This window comes from Polyergus mexicanus, unplaced genomic scaffold, assembly GCF_030449975.1.
Source record: "Polyergus mexicanus isolate NDT 795.1 unplaced genomic scaffold, iyPolMexi1.0 SCAF_14, whole genome shotgun sequence".
Lineage (NCBI taxonomy): Eukaryota > Metazoa > Arthropoda > Insecta > Hymenoptera > Formicidae > Polyergus > Polyergus mexicanus.
The window spans coordinates 2,746,685-2,774,621 of record NW_027223334.1 but is presented as its reverse complement, the minus strand read 5'-3'; the positions used below and the strand labels follow the sequence as shown (position 1 = coordinate 2,774,621).

Sequence of the window (27,937 nt, the reverse complement as noted above, 5' to 3'; positions counted from 1 at the left end):
AGCCCTATTTTGCAGGCTTTATATATGCTCATGACAAGAACTTGAATACAAGTATACAAAGTGAATAATGCGCCGCATAACGGTAAGCGAATAAAATATACTATTTCAATAAATAGCTAAAAACTGCATATTCTGCTCGATTTCTGCTGCCAATTTATTGTCAGATTGCGCACGCGCAGATCTTGTGCGGTTTCTGCCATCAATCTGGCATCAAACTGCATTGCGCAGATCCTGCTTGGTTTCTGCTGCCAAACTGATAATTCTGTGCAAATTCTGTTCGGTTTCTGCTACTGATCTGTTGTCAAATTATGTCAGCAGATTCTGTAATATTTCTGTTGACATTTTGCTATCATTATTTGATATAACAGATCTTGTATACAATCTGCAGTCTTTCTGCTGACAAAAATTTGGAGCAGACGTTTGGTAAAATCTGTTTGAACAGATTTTGCTGACTGGGTATATTTTATGATTGAATGGTACACATAATCTTATAAAATAACAGTGAACACGACGAGTGACGAAAAATTTTATATTCAACACTGCATTCGATATGAGTTCCAGCAAGGAAAAAACGCTGCTTAACCACGTGAATCAATTTGCTCTATTCTTGGTGACATAATTTGGCCGAAAAAATGGAAGAAAGACTATTTATTGGTCAAGGAAGTCGGAGTCATTTTGCAACGCGATAATGCTAGGCCCCATATTGCTCAGACCACTCAGCAAACTATCTTTAATTTGGGCTGGGAAGTTCTTCCGCACGCGGCGTACTCACCTGACTTGGCGCCTTTGGATTATCATTTATTTCGATCGATGCAGCATGTTTTAGCCGGACAGCCCTTTCGAGATGTGGCAGAGATACGAAAATGGCTCAATGATTTCATTGCCTCCAAATCCATGTCTTTTTTTTGCAATGGAATCCAAAACTTACCAGAAAGGTAACAAAAGGTTATAGATAATGAGGGAAAATATTTTGAAGATTGATTTGTAGTACTTATATTATATATAAATAAAAGAAAATTTTAAAAAAAGGCTAAAACTTTTGCATATCCCTAATACATCATCCGGTGTTTTCGGTGCAAAACAAGATCTATAATTATAGTTTCATATAAGTTTGCAACTTTTTGAGCAAAATGAGATCTCTCTTTCTCTATCTCCCTTCCTCTCTGTCTCTCCTCCTCCCTCGTCCCTTTCTTTCTCCTCCTCTCTCCCCTCTCTCTCTCCTCTTTACCCCACATTGATTTCAAAGCAAAACAAAATATAAGATAGTGATACTTTAAAATAACTACACAGAGCTCTGGTCCACTATAGCGAGATTATCTCTACTTCCATTTCACGAAATTGCATACAGATCTATGTATTGCGCGATTGAATCGTTACTCCCATTTACTCGGGAGTGGCTTAGCACGTGTGGAAAGGATACTATCTGCTATTTTGAAGTGCCACTGTAATTGTACGGTTCCATATGGGTTTATTGCGTGATGTGAGATAATCTTACATTATCCAATGTTCTCAAATTCAAAGATAAAAATTAAGTAAAAGAAAGTGATTTTCAAGGTTATCGAATTAGATGGGATTTTGCTTCGCATGAAAAGTTGAAAATCCATATGAATTGCATAATTATATATAGAATTCGTTTCGTATTAAAAACAGAATGATATAAGATGAACTTTATTTTGTGTGGATTTTTATTTTTATTTACAAAAGAATGTATACTCAAACAGTTGAATTTTTATTTATTAATAACTTTCTAATAAACAATGAGCGACGATTAAAACCTTTCGTTCAGAATCATAATCTTGACAACATATATGTTAAAATCAAGGTTATTAGAGAGAGAAAAGGTACACTAATATAAAGGTTTACCAATTATATTAATTCTGTTTTATATAGTATACCTCTCTATAACTGTAAGGTATTGTGGCGCCCTTTACACACATTACATTTAACTATACACACATACCTTGCAAACTCCACACAGAACTCGCTTAATCCCCTGGACGATTTCATTACTGTTAATAGTAATCGTATTGCAAAAGCTACTTTTGGTGAATATTGAATACAAAATTTGTCCATGTACGTATATATTTTGTAGATATATCTGTGTATATATAATATCTACGAATTTATCAAAGGGAAAAAAGTATAATTGCAAGCAATATTCTTGGACAAATTTAATCGCGTGTATGTCTACCTGTATGTTCACATAATAAATCAATTAATAAATCTATTAATAAATCACTTTTAATAAACATATTCTTATGCGACTTTTGGCTACAAGCTGCAATAGAAAGTTTTTCTTTGGAAGATTTTTATTGCCACATTGTTAAACTCTAGAGAATATCAAAAAATGGAAATTGATTAAAAATCTCTATTTTGGAAAAACCTGGAAAAATTAAAAAGAATATACAAATAAAAAATCTTACGATTCTTTACGATATGATCCAATTAATGTTGATAAGTATTATTACACGATGCTTCAAACTTGTTTGAGCACAAGAATGAACGCAAGATTTATTTAATTGCAAAGCATTGCGTAACTGCACAAAAAAAGAAAGTTATAAAAATTTTGCATAGTATCAATCACTAATGTCTCTTTCATTTTTCATCAAACATTAATTAGTCCTCAATTGGTTACTTAAATATATGAAATGATGAAATATTTGAATTGTGCGTCGCGATGTTAGGTCTTTTTTTCTCTTTACTCTTTACATATTACCTTAGAATTACTTTTAGTTACATACAATTTCTTCGTTAACAGAAACTTTTCGCTTTATTAATAAGAAGAAAGTGTCATCTCTTCTTCTCTCCCCCCTCCCTCTCCCCTCTTCACCTCTCTCCCGCCCTCCTCTTCTCTTCCTCCCTCTTTTATATGAGTTTGCCTGATTATCTGGTTGACATGGCGCGCTCAAGTTTTGATGCTGAAAATTATTTGTTTTTATTCTCTCATTCATTTTTATTCTCATACTTCGCTCTTTCCTCCCTCTCAATAAGCCGCTGAAAAGATGTATAAAACAGTAAAATATTTTTTTTAAGATGAACAAATCTGGTGCTTCATTAACAGAAAAACGATCAGCCCTACGCAACTTTCTGCTAATGAGATAATACTGTAAGAGATTTTAGAAGTTTTTATAATTATAGTAGTTTATGCGGTTTCAAGTAACTAATTTATAAAAAAAAAAGATCAAAAAGAATATCTATAAAATGTAATTCGCATTATTATACTTTTATGTTATGTTTATTAAATTAAACTTCTTGATTAGCGCAGCCTACCTAAATCAACTAAATCGGTTATAATATTATATATTGAATTATATATATTTCTATTACAGAATTTAATTTGAGAAATACACGAGTAATTAAATAATATAATAAATTTGAATATTACAACGAGAAATTCTGACGTTAATTTATATAAGCTGAAATAAAAAATTTAAGTATGGCACAAAGTTTTCATCCGACTATTCTGTGTTTTTATGTATATTTATATATTTATATATGTATTTAAGTGTCCGTATATGTATTTATAAACGGATATTGTGCGTTGTTTATGTCACATATAATCTTGCCATTATAATCAATAAAAAGGAACTAAACTAAAAGAGACATACAGAATTTCTTACACTCAGCTTGGTTGGGTGTCTCTTTTTCTCTTTGCTTCTGAAATCGTACTACGTATAAGTTAATGGTAAAAAATTAACAAAGATGTAATCATCAAGCACTTGATAAGACAAAAAAATGGTTTCTTTATAAATTTTTTTTTAAATAGTCATTTTGGTTAAAGATTGTTCCACAAACAATTTTACAATTATTAATTTAGCTGCGATGCAAATTGCACAAAATATTGTATTTTTCTCTAAAAACAAAATATAATTCTTATGTTATTTCCATAGACATAATACATATAAACTGCGTGTTCCGATCATGTTTTGCACCAGAATTAAGAAAAGAAAGAAAGTTTTATGAACTTCAGCTCTCCTATTCAAAAATAAGAATAGAAAGGTCATAGGCCCGTATTCATAGTCGGTTCTTATATTTAAGACCATCTTAAGTACAATCTTAAGATGTCATAAACTAATCATAGACCCATATTAGCATCTTAAGACATTACTTAATTAAGACGGTCTTGAAATAAGAACCGACAATAAATACGGGCCATAAACATCTATAAAGAAGGCTATAGACTATGCTGTCCGTGTTTTCTGTCCATGAAGAACATCTATATTCTCATCTAGTCGAGTTAAAGAGATTTATAAAACATTGTGCTCTTTTTGTAATTTTGATGCATGCACTACTTAAGATTAAAATAGGAAGAGTGATTGAGTCAGTCATCACGTCAATTTCATGCGATTAGTCTGAAATCTTTTATATATTTATAAAGATGTCGAAATTCTCGATTCTGACAAATGAGTATTTGAAGTTATATAGATCGATTGTCTTTTTTTCTAATCAAAATAATATCGTTATCAATCATTAGCATTCATTAATTGTTCTTTGACTAAATGGAAGAAAAGCACGTTATTTTCTAATCTCAACACCGTTTCGGCAGTTAACAAAGCGATGCTGCCACATCCTCGCCACTGTCGGTGACTGCAAACCGGGACTGCAATCTCGAGGATAAAGTAGAGGCGGAACTCTTTTTAGGAACATGTTATAACAAGAGAAAAGATCAAAGGGATAATTCTAGCAAAACTAGCGAAAAAAAGGCAAGAAAGGATACAAATGAAAATGTCTCGAATAAAAATTGATTGTTAACTTCCTATCTCAAAATAATATTCTAGAAAATAGCAAAAAAAGATATAAAACAATGCAAGAAATGAAACTGGAGTAGTAAGTACTAACATTGTTTTTTTAATAATGTAATTTTTTTGGTAATAATGTTAATACTCTTAGGAATGTTAACCTGTCTCTACTTAATAAATCTCTCTACTTAACTAATAAATGCGAAAAGAAAAATACAGTAGAAAATAAGCAAATTAGTTCGGAGGAAGAATCTTTCTGGCAGTAAAATTGTTTTCTTTTTTAAAAGCAGAAACTTACACCAAATGTAACGATGAATAATTCGCAACCAACAACAGCAGGGTAGTTCGCAGATGCCTCAGATTTTTGGCGGAAACCGTCAATGGTTAAGGACAACCGGCAATGTGACTACATCCTAAAGGAAGATTGGAATAAGAATAGAAGTTGAAGTTTACATGCTGACATTGAGCAGTAATTCCAAAACTGGGAGCCATTCTCTGATACAACACACGAGTTAAGAAATAGAAATAGAGTAGCTGCTGTGGAACAAGAAAGTGGAGGAAAAGACTAAAGAATTGGCCAACAAATTCCGGCGCAATAACAATCGGACTTGACAAAGTATAAATCGGTAAAAGATTCTGAGGACAAAGACAAGCTTCTTCTTTATAATATAGGCATCGTAAGGTTTAGACCAAATAGATGTTTATATTCGCAGAATATAGAATTTTCGACTTTTTCCTTACTTTGTAATGTCGTATATCATGACCTAGCAAGCAAAATGATGCAAACTTTACTGCAAACCCGAGCATGCCTTTACAGCAAAATTGTGACAAGGTGTGTCCGCAAAAAGCTTAGCTTTTGCTGGCAAGGCTGTCGCAATAGTGTGATGCACATTTTACGCAAATAATAGAGCAAATCTCGCTATGCACGGCATGACAGCAAATTTGTGGCAAGAACAGGACAAATCTTGCTGTGCACGGAATGACAGCAAATTTGTGGCAAGAATAGAGCAAACCTTGCCATGCACGGGATGACAGCAAATTTGTGGCAAGAATAGGGCGAACCTTGCCGTGTACGGCATGATAGCAAATTTGTGGTAATTTTCTGTGTAGGGTGATTCAGAAACTCTGCAACAAACTCTGAGGAACGATAAATCCATATATGTTGTTAGGGAAGTAACTTTGAGATACAAAAATCTTTACGGAAAATCTGACGATCTTGTTATAAAAACTTCAGAATAAATACATAATTAATGTTTATTTATAGAAACATTTTCTTTTATAATTTGAAGATCACTCTTTGATAGACAGAGAGTACATAACGATAGACAGTTTTAACAATCGTTCAATGAGCATCAATGTCTTTGAAAAAAGCTTTGAAAGATATAAATTTTTTAACAAGAAATATATATTATACTTTTTACGATTTTATATATAACTCAAAATCTTGGATTTGATATTTATTAACTTAGAATTATGTTAAATAATTGGAGTTAAATAATTCAAAAACAAATGATTTATGAGGTAGCAATCAGTATTCTATTTTTTCAACACTGAAATCAATTCTAAAAATAAATGCAAGAAAACTTCTCATTTATATTTTACTTGTACTCATCAATCTTTCATAAATTATTAGACAAGTTTTAACAGTTTAATAAAAATAATATGAATATGATAGATATAGAAGTCTTATACTTAGCCTTTGTTTCTATTATTTCATAGAGAAAGCCTTAGGAAAAATCATCAGGCGTCTAAAGATGTGGAATATGAAGTGTGACAGATTTAGTAAATTACAAAAAGTTACACTCTTGAAATATAAGTGTTAGCTAATTCTAAGCTGGATTTTATCAACTTTAAAAAAGTTAAAGCTAAAGGCAGAATAAATTTTTAAAAAATCATAAATTTAGAGAATTTTACAAATATTTTTTAAAAAACGGATTTTAAATGTGGACAAAATTAATAATATATAAAAAATTAAAAACTTCAAAAATAAATAAAATTACAGTCAAATTGATATGACTCAACCAGTTTTTAAACGATCAGAAAGACTATTGCTTTCCCATTGCTCCGGGCACCAATCTCCTTCAAGATTCCAACAATATAGCTATATGATTCTTTATTAGATTTATTTTTTTCTAATTTAGAAATTGAAATTGCTTTTTAAGAATTACTCTGAATTTTAAGAATCAACATTAGATCGAACTCACGATTATACAATAGAGACTTTCCATTATTTTCTAAACATAGAAAAATTATTGATAAAAGGGGATCCAGCTTCGATAACTCTTTGACCTTGACGTATAGTCATCCTGAATAACCCGCAAAAAGTTTTAGCAGTCGCTCGTTAATTATTAAAAAGTTTTTAACAAACAAAGATTTTCGTAAAAATCAAAAGTCCAATGTAGACACATATAAACACACAATAAAAGATTTAATATTGGACACAGTAAATATTCTTTTTTATATAGATTAATATGAATATTCTTACGCATACTACACATATACAATAAGCAAATATGTAGATCTTTATATAGGGTGTTCAAAACATCAAAGATTAAAAATTTAAAGTTTCACGTGAATCTGCAACATTCTGCGCGAAAACGGGTTTACCCGCTTATATCATCTAATGTTTCGGATGCGATAAAGTCTATAATTGCATGCTTCTACGGATTTCCAACTAACCATGCAATAATAAAATATTAGTAATTATGTGTTGAATTTTAGTAAAATATTAGTAATTATTTATTGGATATAATTTACTCAACCTCAAAAAATTATACTACACACACACACACACACACACACACATACGTGCATATGGGCGGGCACGCACGCACATACACGCACATATTTAAAAGTTGTAAACACATAAATGTAATAAACCAATAAGCAAGAATTTTATGTTAGCTGTGTATTTAGCTTTGCCTCTTTTTTGCATCCTCAACCCGAAAAAATTCTAACTTAATCCAAACCTATTTCTAAATTGAAATTAAAATTGTGCGTCATATCTGCAGAGAGAAAAAGAGAGACAAATGAAAAACGAAAATGAAAAATGAATAATTCAATATTAAATACAATTTATACAGAATTTAGAAAAGTATCACATATTTTGAGAGCATAGATAATATTCAAAACAAGAAAAGATCAAAATAAGAAAAAAAAGTCTAGTAAACATGGGTTCTATAATTAATATTTTCGAAGATATAGGTTATCTTCTTATCTAAGTTGTCTTTGTCCTTTTTTTATTGGTTTCGCTTCTACAATGTAAACAAAAGAGTATTTACTAGTTTAGTATTTAATGTATGTATTGTTGCGACCCTGCGTGTCGTCTGTGGCGATTATTCTTGAATCTGCTGTACCCGTCTTCGGGAGATCATCCTCAAACACGTTACTAAGGGTTATTGTTAAACAATGCCGGACATCTTGTGAGAAGAGCCGCCATCTTGGAGTCTCGCAATGGATGTCATCCCGGGCAGACATATTTGAGATTACGGAAGTACCGGTTGTCTCGCGCGCGTTCGAGAAATATCAATTTCGATTCGCGGACGCAACATTTTGGGGGCTCGTCCGGGATACGACGAACTGTTTTGCGTATTTTAAAAGAAAAGCGTGAGCTATGGCAATGGAGCAATAGGATTCAATAACGGAAGTTGTCACACGAAAAGGAGTTCGTGCTTCGACGACGCTTTAAGATACGATATGGGGCCATTGTTGGAGACAATTATTGTTCAATCTGCAATGCGGGAAATTCGGGAGCTTCGCAAGAAGCGATTGCGGATGCGAGCTGAATTTGAATCTCAACTGCGTGAGTAGGATAGTGAGCTTCGCCGAATGAAGGAGATTTTCCAACAACGGAAAACATAGCTAAGTGCATCTAATAATAGAGATTCAGTAGCTCAAAGCCAAAATTCTTTTAGAAAAAATGAACTCGGTTATAAATTGAAATCCGACAATTATGATGGAAGTGCCCCTTTATGCGAATTTTTGACACAATTCGATTTGATAGCGCGGAGAAATTTGTGGAATGATTATTTTAAGACAGTAACATTAGCATCGTGTTTGAGGGAAAAAACGCGTTCGGTTTTAGATGGAATATACGAAATTGAAAATTTACGATTCGAAGAGTTGAAGTCAAAATTAGAATTGCGTTTTGGAGAAGAGCATTCAGCTCAGATATATTACGCAATTTACAAATAGGAAACAAAAATATTTGGAAGATTTGGCAACTTTAGGCGCGGATTTAGAGAGATTGTCTCGTTTGACATATCCTGAATGCTCACATAACGTGAGGGATAAAATTGCTTACGCGCAGTTTATCACCGTGCTATCAGACAGATTTGTGAAACGAACTGGAGCTGGAGAGTGTTTCTTCTTTAAAATTGGCCGCTATGTCTTAAAGTCATACAAGAAAATACAATAGTTTTTCTAAAAATAAATATAATCAACAAGGAAATATTAATAAATTCAATAAATTTAATTTTAAACGAAGAAATGAAAAACGAGAAAAAGATTCTGATAATAAGAAAAATATCGTAAAACAAAATAAATTTAATAATAAAGATCAAAAATTAAAAATTCATACAAACAAAGAATGTTGGCAGTGTGCTGCTCAGGGGCACTTCCGTTCAAAATGCCCGTCTTTAACGGAAAACAAGGATTAGTCGAACTTCGCAGGGCAAAATAAATGCCCCAAAAAAATTGTACAGTCGTTATTACAAAGTAAATAAAGTTAAAAAAAATTCTTTTTATTACAAGGGTATGTTAGATGGCGAAAATTGTATATTTAAATAGATACAAGCTCCGATGATTCAATTTTGAAACAATTTTCAAAATGAAAGCTTGGTTAGGGGGTCAAAGCAACAATATGAAATAAATGGATATAGTTTAAGATATCTAACGAGAGAGACTGTTTCAGTAAATTATACAGTTATTGTTGGAATAGAATTAGAAAAGTATTTTTTGGATATTCCGATGCTAGTTGCTAATATTTCAGATGATTGTATATTAGGAATTGATTTTTTTGAGATGATTGATTTGGACAAAATTTTTGAATCTGAATTCGGCAATTTTGAGTATTATAGAGATATTCAGTTTCCATGTTCGCGATTTGATTCCTGAAAAGAAAGTTCCTTGTTTCTTGGAAACATTTTTTGAAGAAAACTCTAAAAACCTAAATATGATTCAAAGAAATGTTTTCGTTAAATTTTTGAATGAATTTCAAGATGTGTTTTTGAAAGATTTAATTGCAGGAATCTTGAAGTTTTAGAGTATATCATTAACGTAAAAGATTCCAACCCTATTAAACGAGCTCCTCGAAGGGTTCCCATATTCTCCTATAGTACTAATTAAGAAGAAGGATGGATCATTAAGATTTTATGTGGACTATGGTGGAAAGAAAGTAAGGTGTGCTCATACTGAAGACGCATTTTCGCATCGTTCTGCGTATTGTACCAGCCTCCTCCATTTTTAAATTCCTGTGTTTATGTCAAAAGGCACCTAACCTTAATTTTGGACGTCTGTACTGCAATACCGGATTAATTATACGAGTGTGTTGATTTGGAATTGATATTAATATGCCTTCATGTGCAGTAAAAAGTTGCCAAAATTACACGGGGAAAAAGGGATCTGAAAATCTTTTAGGTTTTTTTAGATTTCTTACAGATCCAATTATAAGTGACCACCCAGATAGCCAAGAATGTTAAAATCACGTTTTGCCAAAGCTTTGCGACAAGGTTTGCTTTAATTTTGACAACAATTGTCTAGCAAACGTTTGTCCTGTTTTCGTTTGTCAAAAAGTTTGAAGCAAATTGACGGCAACATTTTTTGTCTCACGATGCTGTAAATAATAGAAAAACGTTTGCTCGTAAATTTTACGCAAAGAAGAACATGTATGATGCTATTCATGGTGTAACACAAACTTTACATCAATTAGTAGCAAATTTTATTATACACGCTATAATAGCAAATTTACGACAAGAACAGAGCAAACCTTATTGTACACAATATGATAACATATTTACGAAAAGAACAGAACAAAGTATACTCTGACACAACGAGATGCAAAATTCACACAAATAACAGAGCAAGCCTTGCAATACATGGCATGACAGCAAATTTACAACTTTACTTTGTTACAAACATTACAAAAATATAGTATTCAGCCGATAGTTAGTTTGTTCATCGTTATGCGATGCGCTATATGCATCCATCTCGTATTTGATTTTTAGTCATGAGAAGTATATAAAGTTGCAAAAAGCAACTGACAGAATTTTCTGTATAAGAATTATGTCAAAAATTGAACTGATAGAAATATATATATTATAATATTATTAGCATTTTGCAGGCTTTATATACACTCATGACAAGAATTTGAATACGGGTATAGATAATGAATAACGTGCCACATAGCGACTGAACTATTTTATAATACTTTGTAATAAGCTGCATATTTTCTGTTTGGTTTTTGCTGCCAATTTGCCATCAGATTGCGCACTCCAGATCTTGCTCAGTTTTTGCCGACAATCTGATGTCAGTCATGTCAGCAAGCTTTGCTCGGTTTCTGTCGCCAATTTGCTGTATAGTTAAGCTTTACTTGGTTCTTGCCGGCAATCTGCCAGCTTAATCGGTAATAACAACTTGTGTACCAAATTTGTAGTCTTTTTGCTGATAATAATTTGTAGCAAGCACTTGGCAATATCTGTTAGAACAGACGTGGCAGACTGGGGTTATATCTTCTAGAAGTGGAGCCCTCTGTAGGGGGGGGGGGGGGGACAGAATCCACTGCATTTACGCATATACCTTACAACGCGAAGCAAGGTCCACTCTCAAAATTCTTGTATGGTGGGAAAGTGTATAGTTATGTTGCAAGCATCGGTTGGTCACTATCTTTAATTGTTAATAACTTTGTAATAAATAGCGAACGACGGCTAAATTTTTTTGCAAGTTATTTAGAGCCATATCCTTGACAACATATGTTAAGGTCATTGAAATTGGTGAGGTCGGCACTAATATCAAGGTTTACTTCTAAAAATTAGGCTATTTTCAAAGTGCTAACTCGGCAAACAATCATCATAGATAAAAAATTAAAAAAGTATTATGAACCTCGAAGTTTCAACTTTTCAAGTTTTAACTTTATACGCTATCAGTAATTTAAAAAAAAATTTTATCTTTCTTATTTTGTGTTTAAAAAAAAAACCGTTTTGTTTCTTAAAATTAAGTATTTTTTATATTCTGTAGTTTGATAAAAAAATTCCTTTCAAAAAATTTAAATTCCATAAACTACAACATTTTGCCTACAAAAAGAAACATAGAAAAATTTTAAAAAAGCGTTTTATAGGCAAATATAGTTTATAGAACTAAAATTTTTGGAGAAATTTTTTTATCGAGTTGCAGAGTATCAAAAATATGTAATTTTAAGGAACAAAACAATGTGTTCTTTTTTAAAGCACCGAATAAGGAAGATATTTTTTTTTAAATTACCGATAGCATATGTTAAGTTAAAGTTGAAACTTCAAGTTTTATAATACTTTTTTAATTTTTTATCTACGATGACTTCACCGAGTTTCAGCAGTTTGAAAATAACTCAACTTTTAACGTATAAAAAGTGTTCTCTATTTTTTTTTAGTAGTGCATATCTAAAGCTCATCAAAGAGGGTAACTTAGGTACTATTGTTATCAATTTGACAAGTATATTGCGAACTTGGAGAACTAGATAAAATCCTATAGGCTTATAAAGGTCTCTCACAGGATTGTTCTATTTTATAAGCTCCTTTCGGTAAATATGCAGGTCACATCTGACCGATTTAATTACCATTTAGATATGTTGTGGGGGGAAGTGTTCTGAGTAATCCCCGTAAGAATCAAGTGGCGGTCGGCGATTAAATCGATGAGATGTGACCTTTCATGCATATTTACCCTTCTTTCTTTATATGTTCCTGTTATCCAATATTGAACGCAAAGCTTATAAAACTGCAAAATGATATAATATGTAGATAATATCACAATTTTCTGTAACTTTCTTTCTATATCAATTTTAATTCACTACGAATCAACAAGTCATTATCTTTTTATAATGCATCGATATATTCAAAGTACTTGGTTTAAAGTTGTGAAAACTAAGTATTTTTAATAATTACAGATTTCTTCCCTAACAGCACACATGTCCAGAGGACATCCAGAGGTTATCCAGAGGATGTTCAATATCCTCTGGATGTCCTCCGGAGAAGATGTGTTGTTAGGATTCTATAAATGACAGATTTATATATATTGTTGCGTCTCTGCGAATCGCCTGTGGCGGTTATTCCTGAATCTGCTGTACCCATCTCCGGGAGAATATCCTCAAACACGTTGCTAACACGTTGTTGTTAAACAATGGCAGACATCTTGAGAGTGATCGGCCATCTTGAGTCTCGCGTCGGTGATGATTCCGAGCGGACGGATTGACGGATTACGAGATTATCTGTTCTATGGTTTGTGTTTTGTGTTCTAAGCTATTATTAAAGTTCCTCTTGTTCTTTTTTATAAAGTGTTTTTAATAAAGTTCTTTATTTACGTCGCGGGACGCGAGTGCCGGTTATGTCGCGCGTGTTCGAGTAATATCGATTTCGATTCGCGGACGCAACAATATATATTGATTTCGATATATAAACATAATTTCAATATACGATTTATATATGATAATATATGTATATAATATATGTATATAATATATGTATATGATTTCAACGGAATCAGCATTAAGAATTCGTCTAACAAGGGAATATATGGAAGTGTTCTTCGATTTGAATGGGCTTCAAATATATTATAGAACAATTTAAAAAATAAATATGTATCTTTTTTTTAAAACGAGCATTATCATGTATTAAAAAGTTTAAATAACTTCTCAAAAATATTTGAGTATATATGATTTAGAGTGAATATCAGCGAAATAATAAAATATATAAAAATGTTTCTTGTAATACTCTTTATAATTATATATTTGATTTTTTACCGAAAATGTGATATTTTCCAAAATATTTTCACATTATAAATATTACACATTAAAAATTTCATGCATTTCGAATGTTTTGTAAGGCCAAATATTAAAGAGCGCTTTACTTCAAATTTATTCATATATGATAATATGACTTGCCGAAATCGCATTTTTGGAAAATGAGTTTCATAGATCGCTTTTTACGATGCTATATGCGTCACGTATATCTATGCCGCACTTATGCTGTGCATTATTTGATAACATATAGCTTATTTGATATTATATTTTATGTTATAAAGGAACAAAACAAAAATAATGTTTCTAATTGCATATATACATGTAATATGCTAGAAAATATTATAATAAATAGTGTGTACATAAAAGAATAATAATAGGTTTTTTTTTAAATAAAATTATATAAAAAAATTATATTAGATATTTATAATTATTAATTAAATAAATGCTTAAAGGCATCTAAAGAATAAAAAAAGAAAAAAAGATACATTTTATTCTGAGATAAAATCTATTTAGTTCTTCGTTAAAACACACAAAAAGTTATAAAATTTATTTATCAATAAGAAGTGAAAAATAAAAAGTAAAATATAGCAAAGATAAATAAAGCTAATATACAATAAATAGGATATTAAAAAGGTATCACATTTTCAAAAAAATCTAATATATAGTTATAAAGAGCATTATAAGACTCAAAATTTTTTGATGTGAAACATGTTTTTTTATATACTTAATTGCTTCGTCAATATTCGCTTAAAATCACATATACTGAATTATTTTCGAGATTATTTCAATCTCTAAACACATGAAAATCCTCTTATAAAAAAAATATAAAATCTTTTATTTTTGAACTGCTCTGTAATACATATATTTAAAGTCCATCCAAATTGAAAAAAGCTCTTCTATATATTTCTTTTAGGTTTGAGATTTAAATATTTCTTCAATTGGAAGGACCAAATCGACCACATTGAAAAATTTACATTCTATAGAGATTTTTAATTGTCATATATAGTGTGGGAAGCAGTTTCTAGGTTATTACCACGTTTATGATCTTTCCACGTTTCTGCTTTTTAATATCAGAGATTTATATAGATTATAGTTGTAATATTTTTTCCACAAGTTATCTCCTCAATAACCAAAACTAAATTGTATTCAATTTAAAGATTTAAGAATTACCCTACGACCTTTTTTCCTATTAAGTTTGTTTTAGGAGAAAAAATCTCATATTTGCTTGAAAAATAAAATTTTTAAATGCTATCTAAATATTAAAAATATCTAAATGTAAATGATCTATTAAATTTTTCGTTGGAAAATATATTAATTGCTTATGATAATATCCATACAGTCAGATAGAACTGATGGAACTATCTTACTTCAATGTTACAGGGATATGTGCTTGACAAAACCAGATTTCTAGAAATTAGGCCTCTTTTCATTCTTTTTATTTTTAATATTTCTCATCAATAGCTTTTCAACGCTCAATATTTTTGCAATAGTTTAAACATTAATTGCCAAATAATACAGATATTAAATTAAAAAATCATCTTTCCTTTGCAGATGATTCGAAAATGCTTAGATATTCTTTCACAGACTCTCAATAGGAGAAAAGAATGAATTCATTTTTCTACAATTTTCTCAAATCTGTCAATTTCTCTTATCGATTTCTTTCTGAGACAATAACTATACTGAAAAATGATTTAAAAATTTTATTTTCTGTAAGTCTCGAGGTTTTCTGACTCCAAGTTAATTATTTCCGCCTTAAATAGTTCTTTTTCTCAATAAAAAAATTCATTTTTAATTTTATATATCAAAAAGAAAGCAAAATTACTTTAGAAAACAAGGAAATTATTTAAGTTTGTATAGATATCCAGTCATTGTGGCATCTCAAGTAATGAACTGGCAAGTCACAAGACAAAAAAAATCACCATACAGAGCATTAATACCTAAATCAGGATATCATCAAGAAAGGCTAAAAAAAATTTTTTTTTAAAAACATAATTTATATGGAGAACTACAATCAGTCAAGTAAGAACGTGTTCGGGTTAATTTGTAGAAAAATTTATTGAACAAAATTTTCAAATACGTGGGTGCATTGTACTCGATCAGAACAAAGATGCAATTGTATTAATAATGTGTTGTCACTACCGGCGTCGATAATTGCCTGGCATCTCCGAGGTATGCGACGAATTTCTGTAGGTAACTGTGTCAAAATGAATACTTTCCTTCTACGAAGCTTCTGCTTGATGTATGCCCACACATTCTCAATTGGATTTGCATCGCGTCCATAAAAAATATATTGCTCCAATCTTGGTCGATATTGTCCTTCGCCCAAGCGAGTCGCTTCGTCACGTGCTTTTCGCTTAGCAAAGGTTTCTTCACTGTACTGCGTTATTTGATTTGATATCATGAGCACGGACATGAGTTCGGATAGCTTCGTATGATATATCAAAACCTTTCTGCTTCAATTTTGCTGCTGCTTGATGCAGTGTTAAGCCAGGATTCCGCGAAAACAAGTACATTATCAGTTTATCGACTTTAGAGGACACTTTGTCTATTGAGCCACGTTCCGGAAAATCATCGACAGTTTTTGTCTCCTTATATCGCTGCACCCACTTACTGACGAATGTTTTACTGACGACTTCTCCATGTACTTAGCAGCCGCTGCTTGAGACATTTTCGAATGGGTACAGAGGAATAGAGCCTCGTAGCGCAACGCGTGGCACTCATGCTTTACGTGTTTCTCTGATAAAAATTCAATGTCAACTGAATCTTTCTTGACAACGCATCAAGGACAAATTCTACTCACGAAAGAATTAGAATATTTTTTACCAACTGCTAGTTATGTCGAACACGCTCTTACTTGATTAACTGTATATTACTGATATTATAGTATGGTTGAGTATGGCATATTTTATTTAAACAATTTCTTTACCCGAAAAAAAAAAAACAAACATGATTATACAAACTTTGTCTTAGCATAAAAGAAATGGAACAGATTAAGATATTCCTTGATAATCTATCTTGATAAAAAAAGAAATCTATTTAGATTTAATATTTTTAATTTGTCACTTCATCTCCGGAATATGTTAATCAGGCCTTTAGAACTGTTCCGAGATTTACTTTACAGAGAGGAAATCTGACTAACGAGGGGACACTACGACATGGTACTAATCGATTTCAACGGAACTCGTTGTAGCGATAGGTCTTCATGTCAAGTAGTATTAGGTAAACGGATAAGATGTGCTTCTCAAGCGTTCGCGAGAAATCGAAATTAAAAAATTCTAAGCGCCTTATGAATAAATGGAATAGAGCATTTAATCGAGGAGTGCGTGGCATAGCAGCAGCATACCGTATCATCGACATTGCTGGTTCGAGTCTGATAAATTTTTTTTTTACATTTTTGTATTGAAACTAATTGAAATCTAACGATCAATTTAGTTTTGTCATAATAATTAAGAAACGTTAATCCAGGCTCTCTCAGTTGGTTATATTAACCAACAAGCTCAAAAGGCTTGGTCTTTCTAAGTCTTCTATATAGCCCAATGTTATCGTAATCTGAACGTTTCCTCGCTAACGTGCTGTTGTAACCTCTGTTCGCGGCCTTAAGCAAATCATTTAATTTCATTAGTTACCGTATCCATGTTTAGGTCATGGTGGAGATCTTTATTTCTAACGTATCATGGTGCATCAACTATGATTCGGAGTACTTTGTTTTGAAAATACTGTATAACATTAGTATTATTTTGCTTAGCACAGCCCCATAGCTGGATTCCATAGGTCCAAACTGGTTTCAGAACCTGTTTATAGAGTACTAGCTTATTATGTAATGCTAATTCCGATTTTCTACCTATGAACCAGTACATTTTTCTGAGTTTAATGTTAAGTTCTTCTTTTTTCTTTTTAACATGCTCCTTCCACCGGAGTTTAGCATCTAGCGTCATACCAAGGTATTTTGCTGTGTTTGAGTGCGGAATGATGGTCGCGTTAATGATAATTCGAGGAAAATGTTCTATTGGTGAAGTTGACATGCACCGACTTCGTTTCATTTAGTTTTATGCGCATTTTTTTGTCCAGTTGATGACCTGATCTACTGCTTCTTGCAGTTTTGAATGTTCAATGGTTTCATCAGTAGATAATATTGTAGTATGCAAACATAGCGATTGTATTGTCGGGCGGCGTTGGTAAATCACTCGTATAGAGAAGATATAGTACTGGTTTCAAGCCACCCCGCTTTCCTGGGGAACTCCTGCTTTTATTTCCTTTAATTCTGAATAGGCATCTTCTTATTTAACCCGGAAGAATCTCTATGGTAGATATGATTCTAGTAATAGGCAATATTGGTTAGGGAGATGTTTAATTTTATAAATTAGTCCATCATGCCACATTTTATCAAACGCTTGCGCCATGTCAATAAAGATAGCAGAGCAGATTCTTTTGTGTTCGAGGGATTTTTCTATAATATCTGTGATCATGTGGACCCACCTCGATAGTCAAGTGTTTATTTCTAAAGCTAAACTGGTGCGATGGGATTATATTTCTGAGCTCGATAATCGGTTTGTCTTTTACATAACAGCCTTTCAAATAGCTTAGCCATAATAGGCAACAGCGATATGGGCCTATAAGAAGTTATTTCATGTGGTTCTTTACTAGGTTTCAATATCATGATGACCTCACCACCTTCCAAAATCTTGGTACATATTCAAGCGGAAAATAGCATTAATCAGATTAGCTAGTTTAACCAACGTTTTTTTCGATAATTGCTTTAACAGTTCACCGTTTATAAAATCAAAGTCAGATGCTTTATTAGGTTTTAGATTATTTTGAATTTCATTATAAATTTCGTTGGACTAGCGGAATATTTACATTACTTGTATCGTCTTGTTCCAGCTCATTACAATTCGTATCATAGCCTAACCTTTCGTTTGTTTGGAAAATACTAGCCAAGTGATTCGCAAAGACACCTGTTTTTTCTTCGCAGGATCTGGCCCATTGCCCATTCGTCTTCTTAATCGGAGGAATCTGAGTTGTCGGTCTTTTTAAGTATTTGGTAGCTTTCCAGAGAGAATAGTTCATATTTTTGTCATTAGTCAGTTCTATCAAGAAATTAGTGAGGAACTCAGTCTTTATCTCCTTGATTTCATTATTTAATCGTTGTGTAATTTTATTAAGGGCTGATTAATCTCTTGGTGCTCTTGTTAGGTGCCATTTTCGACGCAGTCTTTTAACGGCGAGAAATTCCCTTATCTCTTTAGGGTAGTTCATATCTACTGTTTTCCTTCGTATTATCGGAGTACTGTTTCATGCCGTAGTTTGTATATGGTTAGTGAACTTTTCCACCTCGCTGCCCAATTGATCAGTGGTTTTTAACGATACGGTCAGCTTAATGCTACTTTCCAGCAATTCCTTGAAGTGATTCCAATCAGTATATTTGTTTATTAAAACTGGGTTGTTTTCTTTCTTATTCACTAAGCGTTAGCTACATTGGCAAGTGATTTGAGCTTAGACCTTCTTCAATCTGTATATAGTTTTTAGAAAATATTTTTTGTTATGAAAAAATCAATAAGATCTGGTACTTTTCCGGGATCTGTTGGTCAATATGTCAGTTTATCTGTAGAGACAAATTCACATCCGCCTACTTGTGCTGCTCGGTGTAATTCTCGATCTTTAGTCGTAGTGAGTCTTGATCCCCAGTGGGAATGTTGCATTAAAATCTCCTCCCATTACGAATCTGTTTCTGTAGTTACTTAGTAGTTCTACGTACTGGTCAGCTTTTATTGCATATCTTGGTGAACCATAAGCGGCTATTATAGTCAATGCTAATTGGTTTGCCAATGTTAATATAATAGCAGTGGCTTGTATTTCTTGTGAGATGTATTTAGCTTCCTTTTGGTGTTTGATGTTCTCTTTAATTATGATTGCACTATCTCCTCGAGCACTGTTGTCTGGATGTAGAGTATGGTATACCACATATCCTTTGGTTTTAACATAAGAATGTTTTGTGAGGTGCGTTTCCAAAATTAGGTAAATGTCAATTCTTTCTGTGTTTAGGATTATTTGTAGTTCTTGGAGATGATTTAGTAATCCATTAGCGTTCCATTCCATGATTCTGAGAGTTAGCTATTTTGGGGTTTAGGTGCTGGGGTTTAGATGCAAAACCATGTTTTGTTTTCCAGCTTGGTTAACCTGTTTTCTATTTTCTTGTTTGATTCGTTTAGACTTTTAATTTCCGTCAAAATTTAAGATTTCTTGCCCTTTATCTAAGCCAGAGACAATATTATTCTGTAACTGCTCGCCTGTAACTGCTTCTTTATACGAGGCAGGAAAGTTGATTTCCCTGATAGTCTCTACAGCATGTTTTTCCTGATTAATAGTTAAGACCCGAGCTCGTGTAGCCATTACTATTTTCTCTTGGGCTTTTGAGTTTTCACTCTTAATTTCTGCAGTTCTTTAGCTACCAAATAACCTCGATAGTTAGTTGAGTGGGTCCAATAAGTAAACTTTTTTTTTTCAAAAGATTTTTTTTACAGTAGATTATTATATTTTTACAGAATTATAGAATTTTACAATAGAATAGCAATTATTACACAAAATAAATGTACATCACATGGATTAACACGTATTGTCTGTTTATTGTATACTACAAACGTTTTCCTGTTTACGTCCTTTGCCTAAAAATCCGTTTGCGGAATAGAATTGTAGATAGGATTGCCCAACACAAATAAATATGAAAATGTTAATGACATATATTTTTCGCTTAATGTTCTAAAAAAAAACCATACAACTAAAAATGCAGCTTTTATACGATGCGCAAGATATGCGAATTATTGCTTCGCTTGTTTCTACGAAAAATATTATTATACAGTATGTATTATTTCATCTACTTCCACCAATGAATAAAACATGTTTCATATTTATGTGTTGTGTATGGCAATCACCTTTCCGCAATTATTGTTGCTTAAAAACATAATTAATTATTACATTTATTTATTTCTATCGTACAGCTATTCCATAAACGGATTTTCTAAGCAGAAAATACAAATGAGAAAATGTACCTTTGTAATATACAATAGACGTATTAATCTATGTGATGTACATTTATTTTGTATAATAATTACATTCTACTGTAAAAAAATCTGTTGAAAAAAAAAGTTTACTCATCGGGACTCGAAACAGCAATATCGACGCTACGAGTCTGACACGCTGCCAGACTCGTTGCGCCATGCGCTCCTCGATTAAATGCTCAATTCCATTTGTTCATAAGGCGCTTGAAATTTTTTAATTTCGATTTCTCGCGAACGCTTGAGAAGCACATCTTATCCGTTTACCTAATACTACTTGACATGAAGACCTATCGCTACAACGAGTTTCGTTGAAATCGATTGGTACCACGTTGTAGTGTCCCCTGTAAGGCTATTGTAAAACATTACAACTTTCTCTTGATGCTAATTGAATCCAGATTAATTAATTTAGAATCAGAAAAACTCACATACATTCTATCTAAAAACATTATTAAAAATGTAGATATCAGTTATTTATAGCTACGACACCTCTCTTAGATACCTCTGAAAAATTCTTAAAATACGAATTAATTTTAGAAGTTAATGTTGTTTTAAAGGTCTGAATAAATTGTTATTTAATTTTTCTTTTTTTTTAAGAACAATTTTTTTTTATTTTCGGTACAATTTGTGATTTTTTCCTATTGTTTTTGTTTTAAGAATTAAATTCAAAAACTTTGCTAATTCAGTTTAGCTACAAATAATAAACTAACAATTTTAAATCATCTCCAATAATTAAATGTTTTTATTTTATATCTTATTTGTATATGGATGTGTGTGGATATATACACGTATGTGTGTACGTGGATATTGTCTTTCTCCTCATTTAATGATAAAACTTTTAATTATATAATTTTAATATAATCGCTTCATGTATTAGTCTAGATCTATAAGCTATATTCAACAAATGTATCTTTGTAAGTGCAACATTACTAAAAATATTATTATTTTAAAAAGTATATAAGAGGCATTTATATTGAGACATCTAAATATCTGAAAAATAAAGCAAGATAGAAAGAAATGTTTCAGACAAAAGTTGTTCGGTTCTAAGGGGATCATAAGATGGTGCTATTAGTTTGATTTTGGATGAAAGCGCTGAAAATTTCAATGTCAATCTTGTTTTTTTAAATAGAAACAACCCAATTTTTTTACATAAATCGATTTCTTGCACTATTCTACATAAAAAGTTATAAGGATATGATGGCCAAAAGTTTAATAATTTACGAGATATTTTATACTTTATTTTACTACTTTACTTCGACATAATTTTATATAAATTATGAAATATTTCATAAAATTACTTATTTTGTAATAATGTTACCTTAATATTTTAAGCTCAAAAAATTAGAGACATCAATTGGTGTAAACAAAATAAAACAAGATTGACATTAAAATCTCCGAAGCGTCTCCATTCAAAATCAAACTAATGGCACCATCTTATGATTCCCTTAGAACCGAACAACTTTTGTCTGAAACATTTCTTTCTATCTTGCTTTATTTTTTAGATATTTAGGTGTCTCAATATAAATGCCCCACCCTGTATATATGTTACTTTAAATAAATTTTAATTGTTATACCTATTCTCACATGTGTGTGAAAAAGAAAACTCACATTACTCACATAATACATCACAGTAATACATCCTACAGAAAATTTCTTCCCAATAGATAATCAGTAAGTATTTTCTGTAAAATTTTTTTTTAGCCTAAGCAATGGGATATTGTTATATACAAAAGATATGAGATATTATAAACAGATAAAGCTGGATAAAGCTGACCTCTTAAGATTAAAGCTCATGTATACCCTATGTATTCAAGTAAAAAAAGAATACACACAATCTATATTTATTATGTCTATGGTTATCTCAGCATGTCTGTTATAGCAGCATAGCAAAATGAATATTGCAATACGCAGTATTGCAGCTTCTATTGATAGAGTAAATTCTATTTCTTTCTCTCAATAATCAATCAGATAACTTGAGACGACCATAACTTGCAGCTTTAGATATATAGTACATACGAAAGTTTCTTTTTGCTATATTCTTCTACTTTCAAGTTTAATCACAATACTCACTTTATGAATATATAAATCGACTAAAAATCACAGGCGTAAAATCGTTAATCAGATGTCACATGTCGATGATAATATAAAATTTTAATTTATAAATTAAATTTCAACATGTAAGCAAAAACTCAATATAACCATTAATTAAATTTCAGCACATTAGCAATAATTTAATTAAATCACCGATTAAATTTCTTTGTATATTTAATAGCAAATTAAATCCTGGCGTGTTAAATTAAAAGATTCTTGCATATTGACGAAGTCAATTAATTTTTCATGCATATTGATAAACTCAGTAAAAATAGAATTTTATATATAAGCAAAAAATTATTTAAGTTACAAAATAAATTAGTAATATGCATTAGTAATGTATTAATATAGTCACAAATTATATTCTACATTACTTTCCCAAAACTTAATCAAGCGACATATTAAATTTATTGCATGTTAACAGAAATTGAATTATAAAAAAAAACTGCAATATTAATTTAAACATATGTTTGTGAATTTTTTTCCATATGAAATATTAATTAAGTTTTGAATTGTATATATGTATGTATATCACACACACACGTGCGCTCGTGCGCGTACGTGTACATACATGTACGTATATACGTACATACATACATACATATATATGTATGATATGTATATATATGTATGTATGTAAGTAGTATGCATATATATATATATATATGTATGTACTAACATCAGGAGCGACATTTGGTGCAGGTGTCTCTTAGCACAAAGAGCAAAATAGAAAAGGAAAAAAATCACACGGCTGTACCTCACGAGAGACCCTGTGGCGTGAAGCAGATCTTTTCCAGTTCGCCGGTTGATGAACTGACTGGCGATTCAGCTCGATCGTCCTGCTCGGTCGCCAGTTGTTCACTATAGTAATGGGGCGTGCTGAGATAATCGATGAGTCGTCGGGGTAATGGCAAGGTCGGGATCAAGTCCCTACGCACCATCTTCAGGATGACGAATCTGCAAGTGTGCTGCAGACTCTGTACTTGCTTGAATCGCGATACCGGATGAAGCAGCTGCACTCGCATCGGACCCAGAACTGGCCGCCGGTGCAGGAAGAAGAGATACCGACCGCTACGTGAATGCTCAACTGCATTTTCGATGAAGTCAACAATAGTATGTGACTTAAATTTTGTGCAGCTACCAAAACTGAAATTACCTGCTTATCGAAAGAAATGAATTTGATAAAAGCGTACATATTTCATATGACAGTCCTGAATCCTATACGTAGTACGATTAAACTTACCCTGATCGTGTTCTATCCTTACATGTCGCACACAACTGTTAAGTCTGAATGATAAAGAAAAAATATAATGATCGTCGCTACTGTCCCGTACAATAAACGAGCCATCTGGCTCGTTAGATAGTATTTTCTCCGCCGCTTCGCCGGATATAGGTCCCCAGTACCATCCATACTATTTTAAAAAACAATTTTATATTATAAAATACCTGCTAATTCTTTAAATGCCAAGTATAAATCGATGAATAAAACAAATAAAAATAACCGTACATCTTTTACTTTTTCGATACTGGCGGCAAAATCCATACTCGTGTCCTCTGCGGTATCTTCTTCGAGTCGTGTGGCGGGCGACAAAACTTGCTGTTGTATCAAGCTCGGAGATTCGCACTTAGGTGTCATTGCTGTAAGAGCCTCTTCTGCTTGCTCCACATTTACCTGGCTATTACTCTTGGGCAGAGGTGGCAACGCGCGCTTGAAGAACGGCAGTTTTTGCGCGGATGGTTCCATCTCGGATGGAGCGGTGTTATTGTTATTTGCATGCTGATCAGAATCAACACTCTCTTCCTCTTCGACGATCTCTCCCTGTACGATGCTATTACGTTTCTCCACAAAATGATCCGGCGAACCCAGTCGCCGAAACCGGAAAATATTGCAAAGTGTTTGCTTAAGATTTAGTGAGAAATTACGCTGACTTTTCTTTATCTTCTCCCGCTCGGATTCGCTCTTTTCCTTATGCGATTCATCGCGTGCCTTCTTATGCCTAATGCTGACAAAAGCGTTCCTCTTGTGTTTCTTCACATTATTAGAATTATTGTTATGATTGTTATTATTATTGTTATGATGATGAATCATCAGTCCATTACTGGCACTCTTGTTGGATACCGGTGTGTCCGTGGACGAATCCGTATGCATATTACTGTTATACCTATTATTAAATAGTTAATTTGACAATAACTATGAACATTTAACTTAAAATATTTAAAAGCAAACGTAATCAAACAGCCCACAATAAAAACTAGTTATTTTCCAGAAAAAAATGTTTCTTTGCCTAACTTATCAATAGAAATTATATGTTGTGTGTATATGCACTTACCTATTATTATTTATACTAAGGGGTTTAGCTGTCGCGGCAAGATGCACTGGTGTATGGCCTAGTAGCGGCGTTTTGTCCCGTTTGATCTTGTTCTCGCTAGAGTCGCTCGAGCTTGAATATAATGTCTGTAGGTACTGTCGCACTTCGTGTAGAGTCATATGGATCGGTTCGCCAATATTGTGTGCGTGTCCATTCGATGTTTTAATATTGTGACGTCCGGAAGTGCCTGGTACACTATGCCGTTTGCCACCACCACTACCTGGGTTACCCTCGTTACAACAGACATCAGCTAGCAAGCGTTGAGACTTAATAACGTGCGTGATGGCGCGGGACTTGCCGCAGTAGTGGCGAGCTTGCTGGATATGTGCCTCCAACTCACTCTGCGAACTCGCGGAAACGTTTCGCCGTCTCTTGCGATGATGCCGGTGTCGTTTGGGTCTTTGTGGCGTCCGCAAATCGTGCAGCGGTCGTACCATATCGATAGGCACCGTGTAAATATCCGAATCAAACGGCACATTGTACATATCACTTATTTCGCTTGTGGTCAATACATCATGCGACATGGCAGATGTGATAAAGCTGCTGTCATCGGCTTTGTGGCCAAGTCCAGAGGTATTAATGGAATTATGTGAACTAGATAGTCTCGACGAAGCCAATGAGCAGCGCGAGTTCGGCCGATTCAGTGTATTGTATGGAGTAATAGTGATGGTAGCAGCACCCTGGCATACTGGTGGTGTCATTAGGTCCCATATGCGTTTAGAATTGGTCTGTTGAGCCCGTGTTATCATTGAAATCGGATTCATAGTAGGCGCAATTCTTCCTTCAGGCCAGGAGATGCGGCAAGAGATCACTAGCGCCTCATCTACTGCCGATTGTACTAGGCTTTCAGCATAATCGTCGAACCAGCATGATATTCTATGTCTCATCAATCGTGCATAGTTCACAATTGGTGCTGACAAAGATTCCGAATCTGGTGGCGACGGACTGTCCTGAAACTCTGGTGGTGGCTTGATTGCTACATCAACCACTTCAACCTCCAATTTGTTGTCCGCGTCACCCCAACCTGGACCTTTCTTCAATGTGTTGAAATTTTCGCTGCACATGCCATCCGAATAATCAAAAGAATCTTGTGATAGAGACTTACTTTCTATATCGCTTTCTTGCATCTAAAATTTTATTTCATTTCAAGAGTTGTATGTCAGGAAAGTATTCATGTTTGTAATCAAAAGAGAAATGCATGTATACTACCTCTATTGCAAGATGGGCTCGAACAGAATCACTAGATATCGAACCTCCTAAGCCACTGCTACCAAGATCACTGAGAGGTCCAGCGCTTAGTGAACATGATGGCGGAGAGTCCATTTCCGATTTTTTTTTTACTTCAACTATGCGCTGGAAAGACTATAGTAGCCAGAATTTTTGATGTTTCCATATTATTCTCTAAAATTTAATATTATAATTGTTAATATATTAAAATATATTTTTTAATTTGAAAACATCTTTAAATTAATATTAAATGGCTAACCTGATAAAAAGTATCACAGGCAATATATAACTGCCTTATGATTCTTATATTTATATACCGACTTGTACTCTGCGCATGGTCCATTATGAGTAAGAAATTGCAATGACATTCTAAAGCAGCACAATTGACAACCCTACAACAAAAACATGATAGTACAATTTGTGAATTTTAAATGAGTATAATATCATAATTTTAGATGCGAGTCATGAAAATCAAAGATTTCATAATTTGTTTGTTGTTGATATTAACAAAAATCTTTTATAAATATACCAACACACAAATTTTTCGCGATATCTTCTGAGACAAGTTGACATCTCTAACCAAGTCTGTCAGTTCGACAACAGCGGATGTCGATTCTATCACCGCGCATTTGATTTAACGCAGCTATTTTATCAGTATCAGTCACAATCCAGAAAGAAATAAAATTTAGCCTTAAAGGCATAAATGACAAACCGGCCGCAGAGAATATAGTCTCAAGCAGTCTCCGACAAGAATTAGAATGAAAGATTGACAGACTTGCGTTGTGATTCGCATCGCACGTCTCGGGAAGAGGTCGAGACTTTTGCCCGGGTCAAGTTCGACGTGAGAGAGATAAGTGGATGATGACACATGTAGCAATTACCTATGCGCTGAATTGGCCGCGACGTGTATGCGATCCAAATTTCGCCGACGTCTTCATACGAAGACACACTACTCATGATTGTCGCGAGACGCGCGCAAAGCTCATGCCGGGACCAATCGATATTTGTGAGTTAACGCGGAGCAGCCTGGGCCTTATATCACCTTATAACATGATCGGATAAGGGTCGGCAGAAGCAGAGATCCTTAAGCCCATATCAGACTATGTATTGAAGATTGAAATTTAACCAATCAGGATAAAAGGAACTAAAATTTTCTTGTCGTGAATGGTCAAATTTCAATCTCAATGCATAGTCTGATACGGGCTTTAAGTCCGTATAAAGCCCGTATCAGATTATGCATTGAAGATTGAGATTCAAGATTCAAGTGTTAAATGGGGAGCACATACTTTTGCATAAACGCATAATCATAAGCATAAGGAATTTGATTGGTCAATTTCCTTATGCATAAGAATATCAGTTCTCGATAATTTTACCGTAATACTTTTATGTACAGAATAATAAGACAAATTAATTAGTGCCAAAAAAAACAAATAATTGTTTAAAAAAATACATTGTAAATAATTTTCTTAAAAA

The 27,937-nt window shown here is 32.9% G+C and overlaps 1 protein-coding gene across 8 annotated transcripts in view; it reads right to left on the bottom strand.

The window, feature by feature from the left end:
• LOC138939161 (uncharacterized) overlaps nucleotides 1-27,491 on the bottom strand; it is a 32,241-nt gene extending 4,750 nt beyond the window's left edge. Inside the window, exons 1-8 of one of the 8 annotated variants that reach the window (XM_070306753.1) lie at nucleotides 27,346-27,491; nucleotides 26,724-26,856; nucleotides 26,447-26,638; nucleotides 25,199-26,364; nucleotides 24,376-25,030; nucleotides 24,112-24,280; nucleotides 23,626-24,024; nucleotides 2,831-2,918 (exon numbers count right to left, since the gene is read on the bottom strand). In XM_070306753.1, coding sequence (XP_070162854.1) covers nucleotides 23,627-24,024; nucleotides 24,112-24,280; nucleotides 24,376-25,030; nucleotides 25,199-26,364; nucleotides 26,447-26,560 — 2,502 coding nt within the window. In that variant the 5' untranslated portion in view covers nucleotides 26,561-26,638; nucleotides 26,724-26,856; nucleotides 27,346-27,491 and the 3' untranslated portion in view covers nucleotides 2,831-2,918; nucleotide 23,626. Of the gene's footprint in view, nucleotides 1-2,830; nucleotides 2,919-3,410; nucleotides 5,153-23,238; nucleotides 24,025-24,111; nucleotides 24,281-24,375; nucleotides 25,031-25,198; nucleotides 26,365-26,446; nucleotides 26,639-26,723; nucleotides 26,857-26,993; nucleotides 27,254-27,345 lie in introns of those variants that run through there. The other 7 variants (XM_070306755.1, XM_070306754.1, XM_070306748.1 and 4 more) reach the window with 7 other exon arrangements.
• Nucleotides 27,492-27,937: the final 446 nt, after the last annotated feature.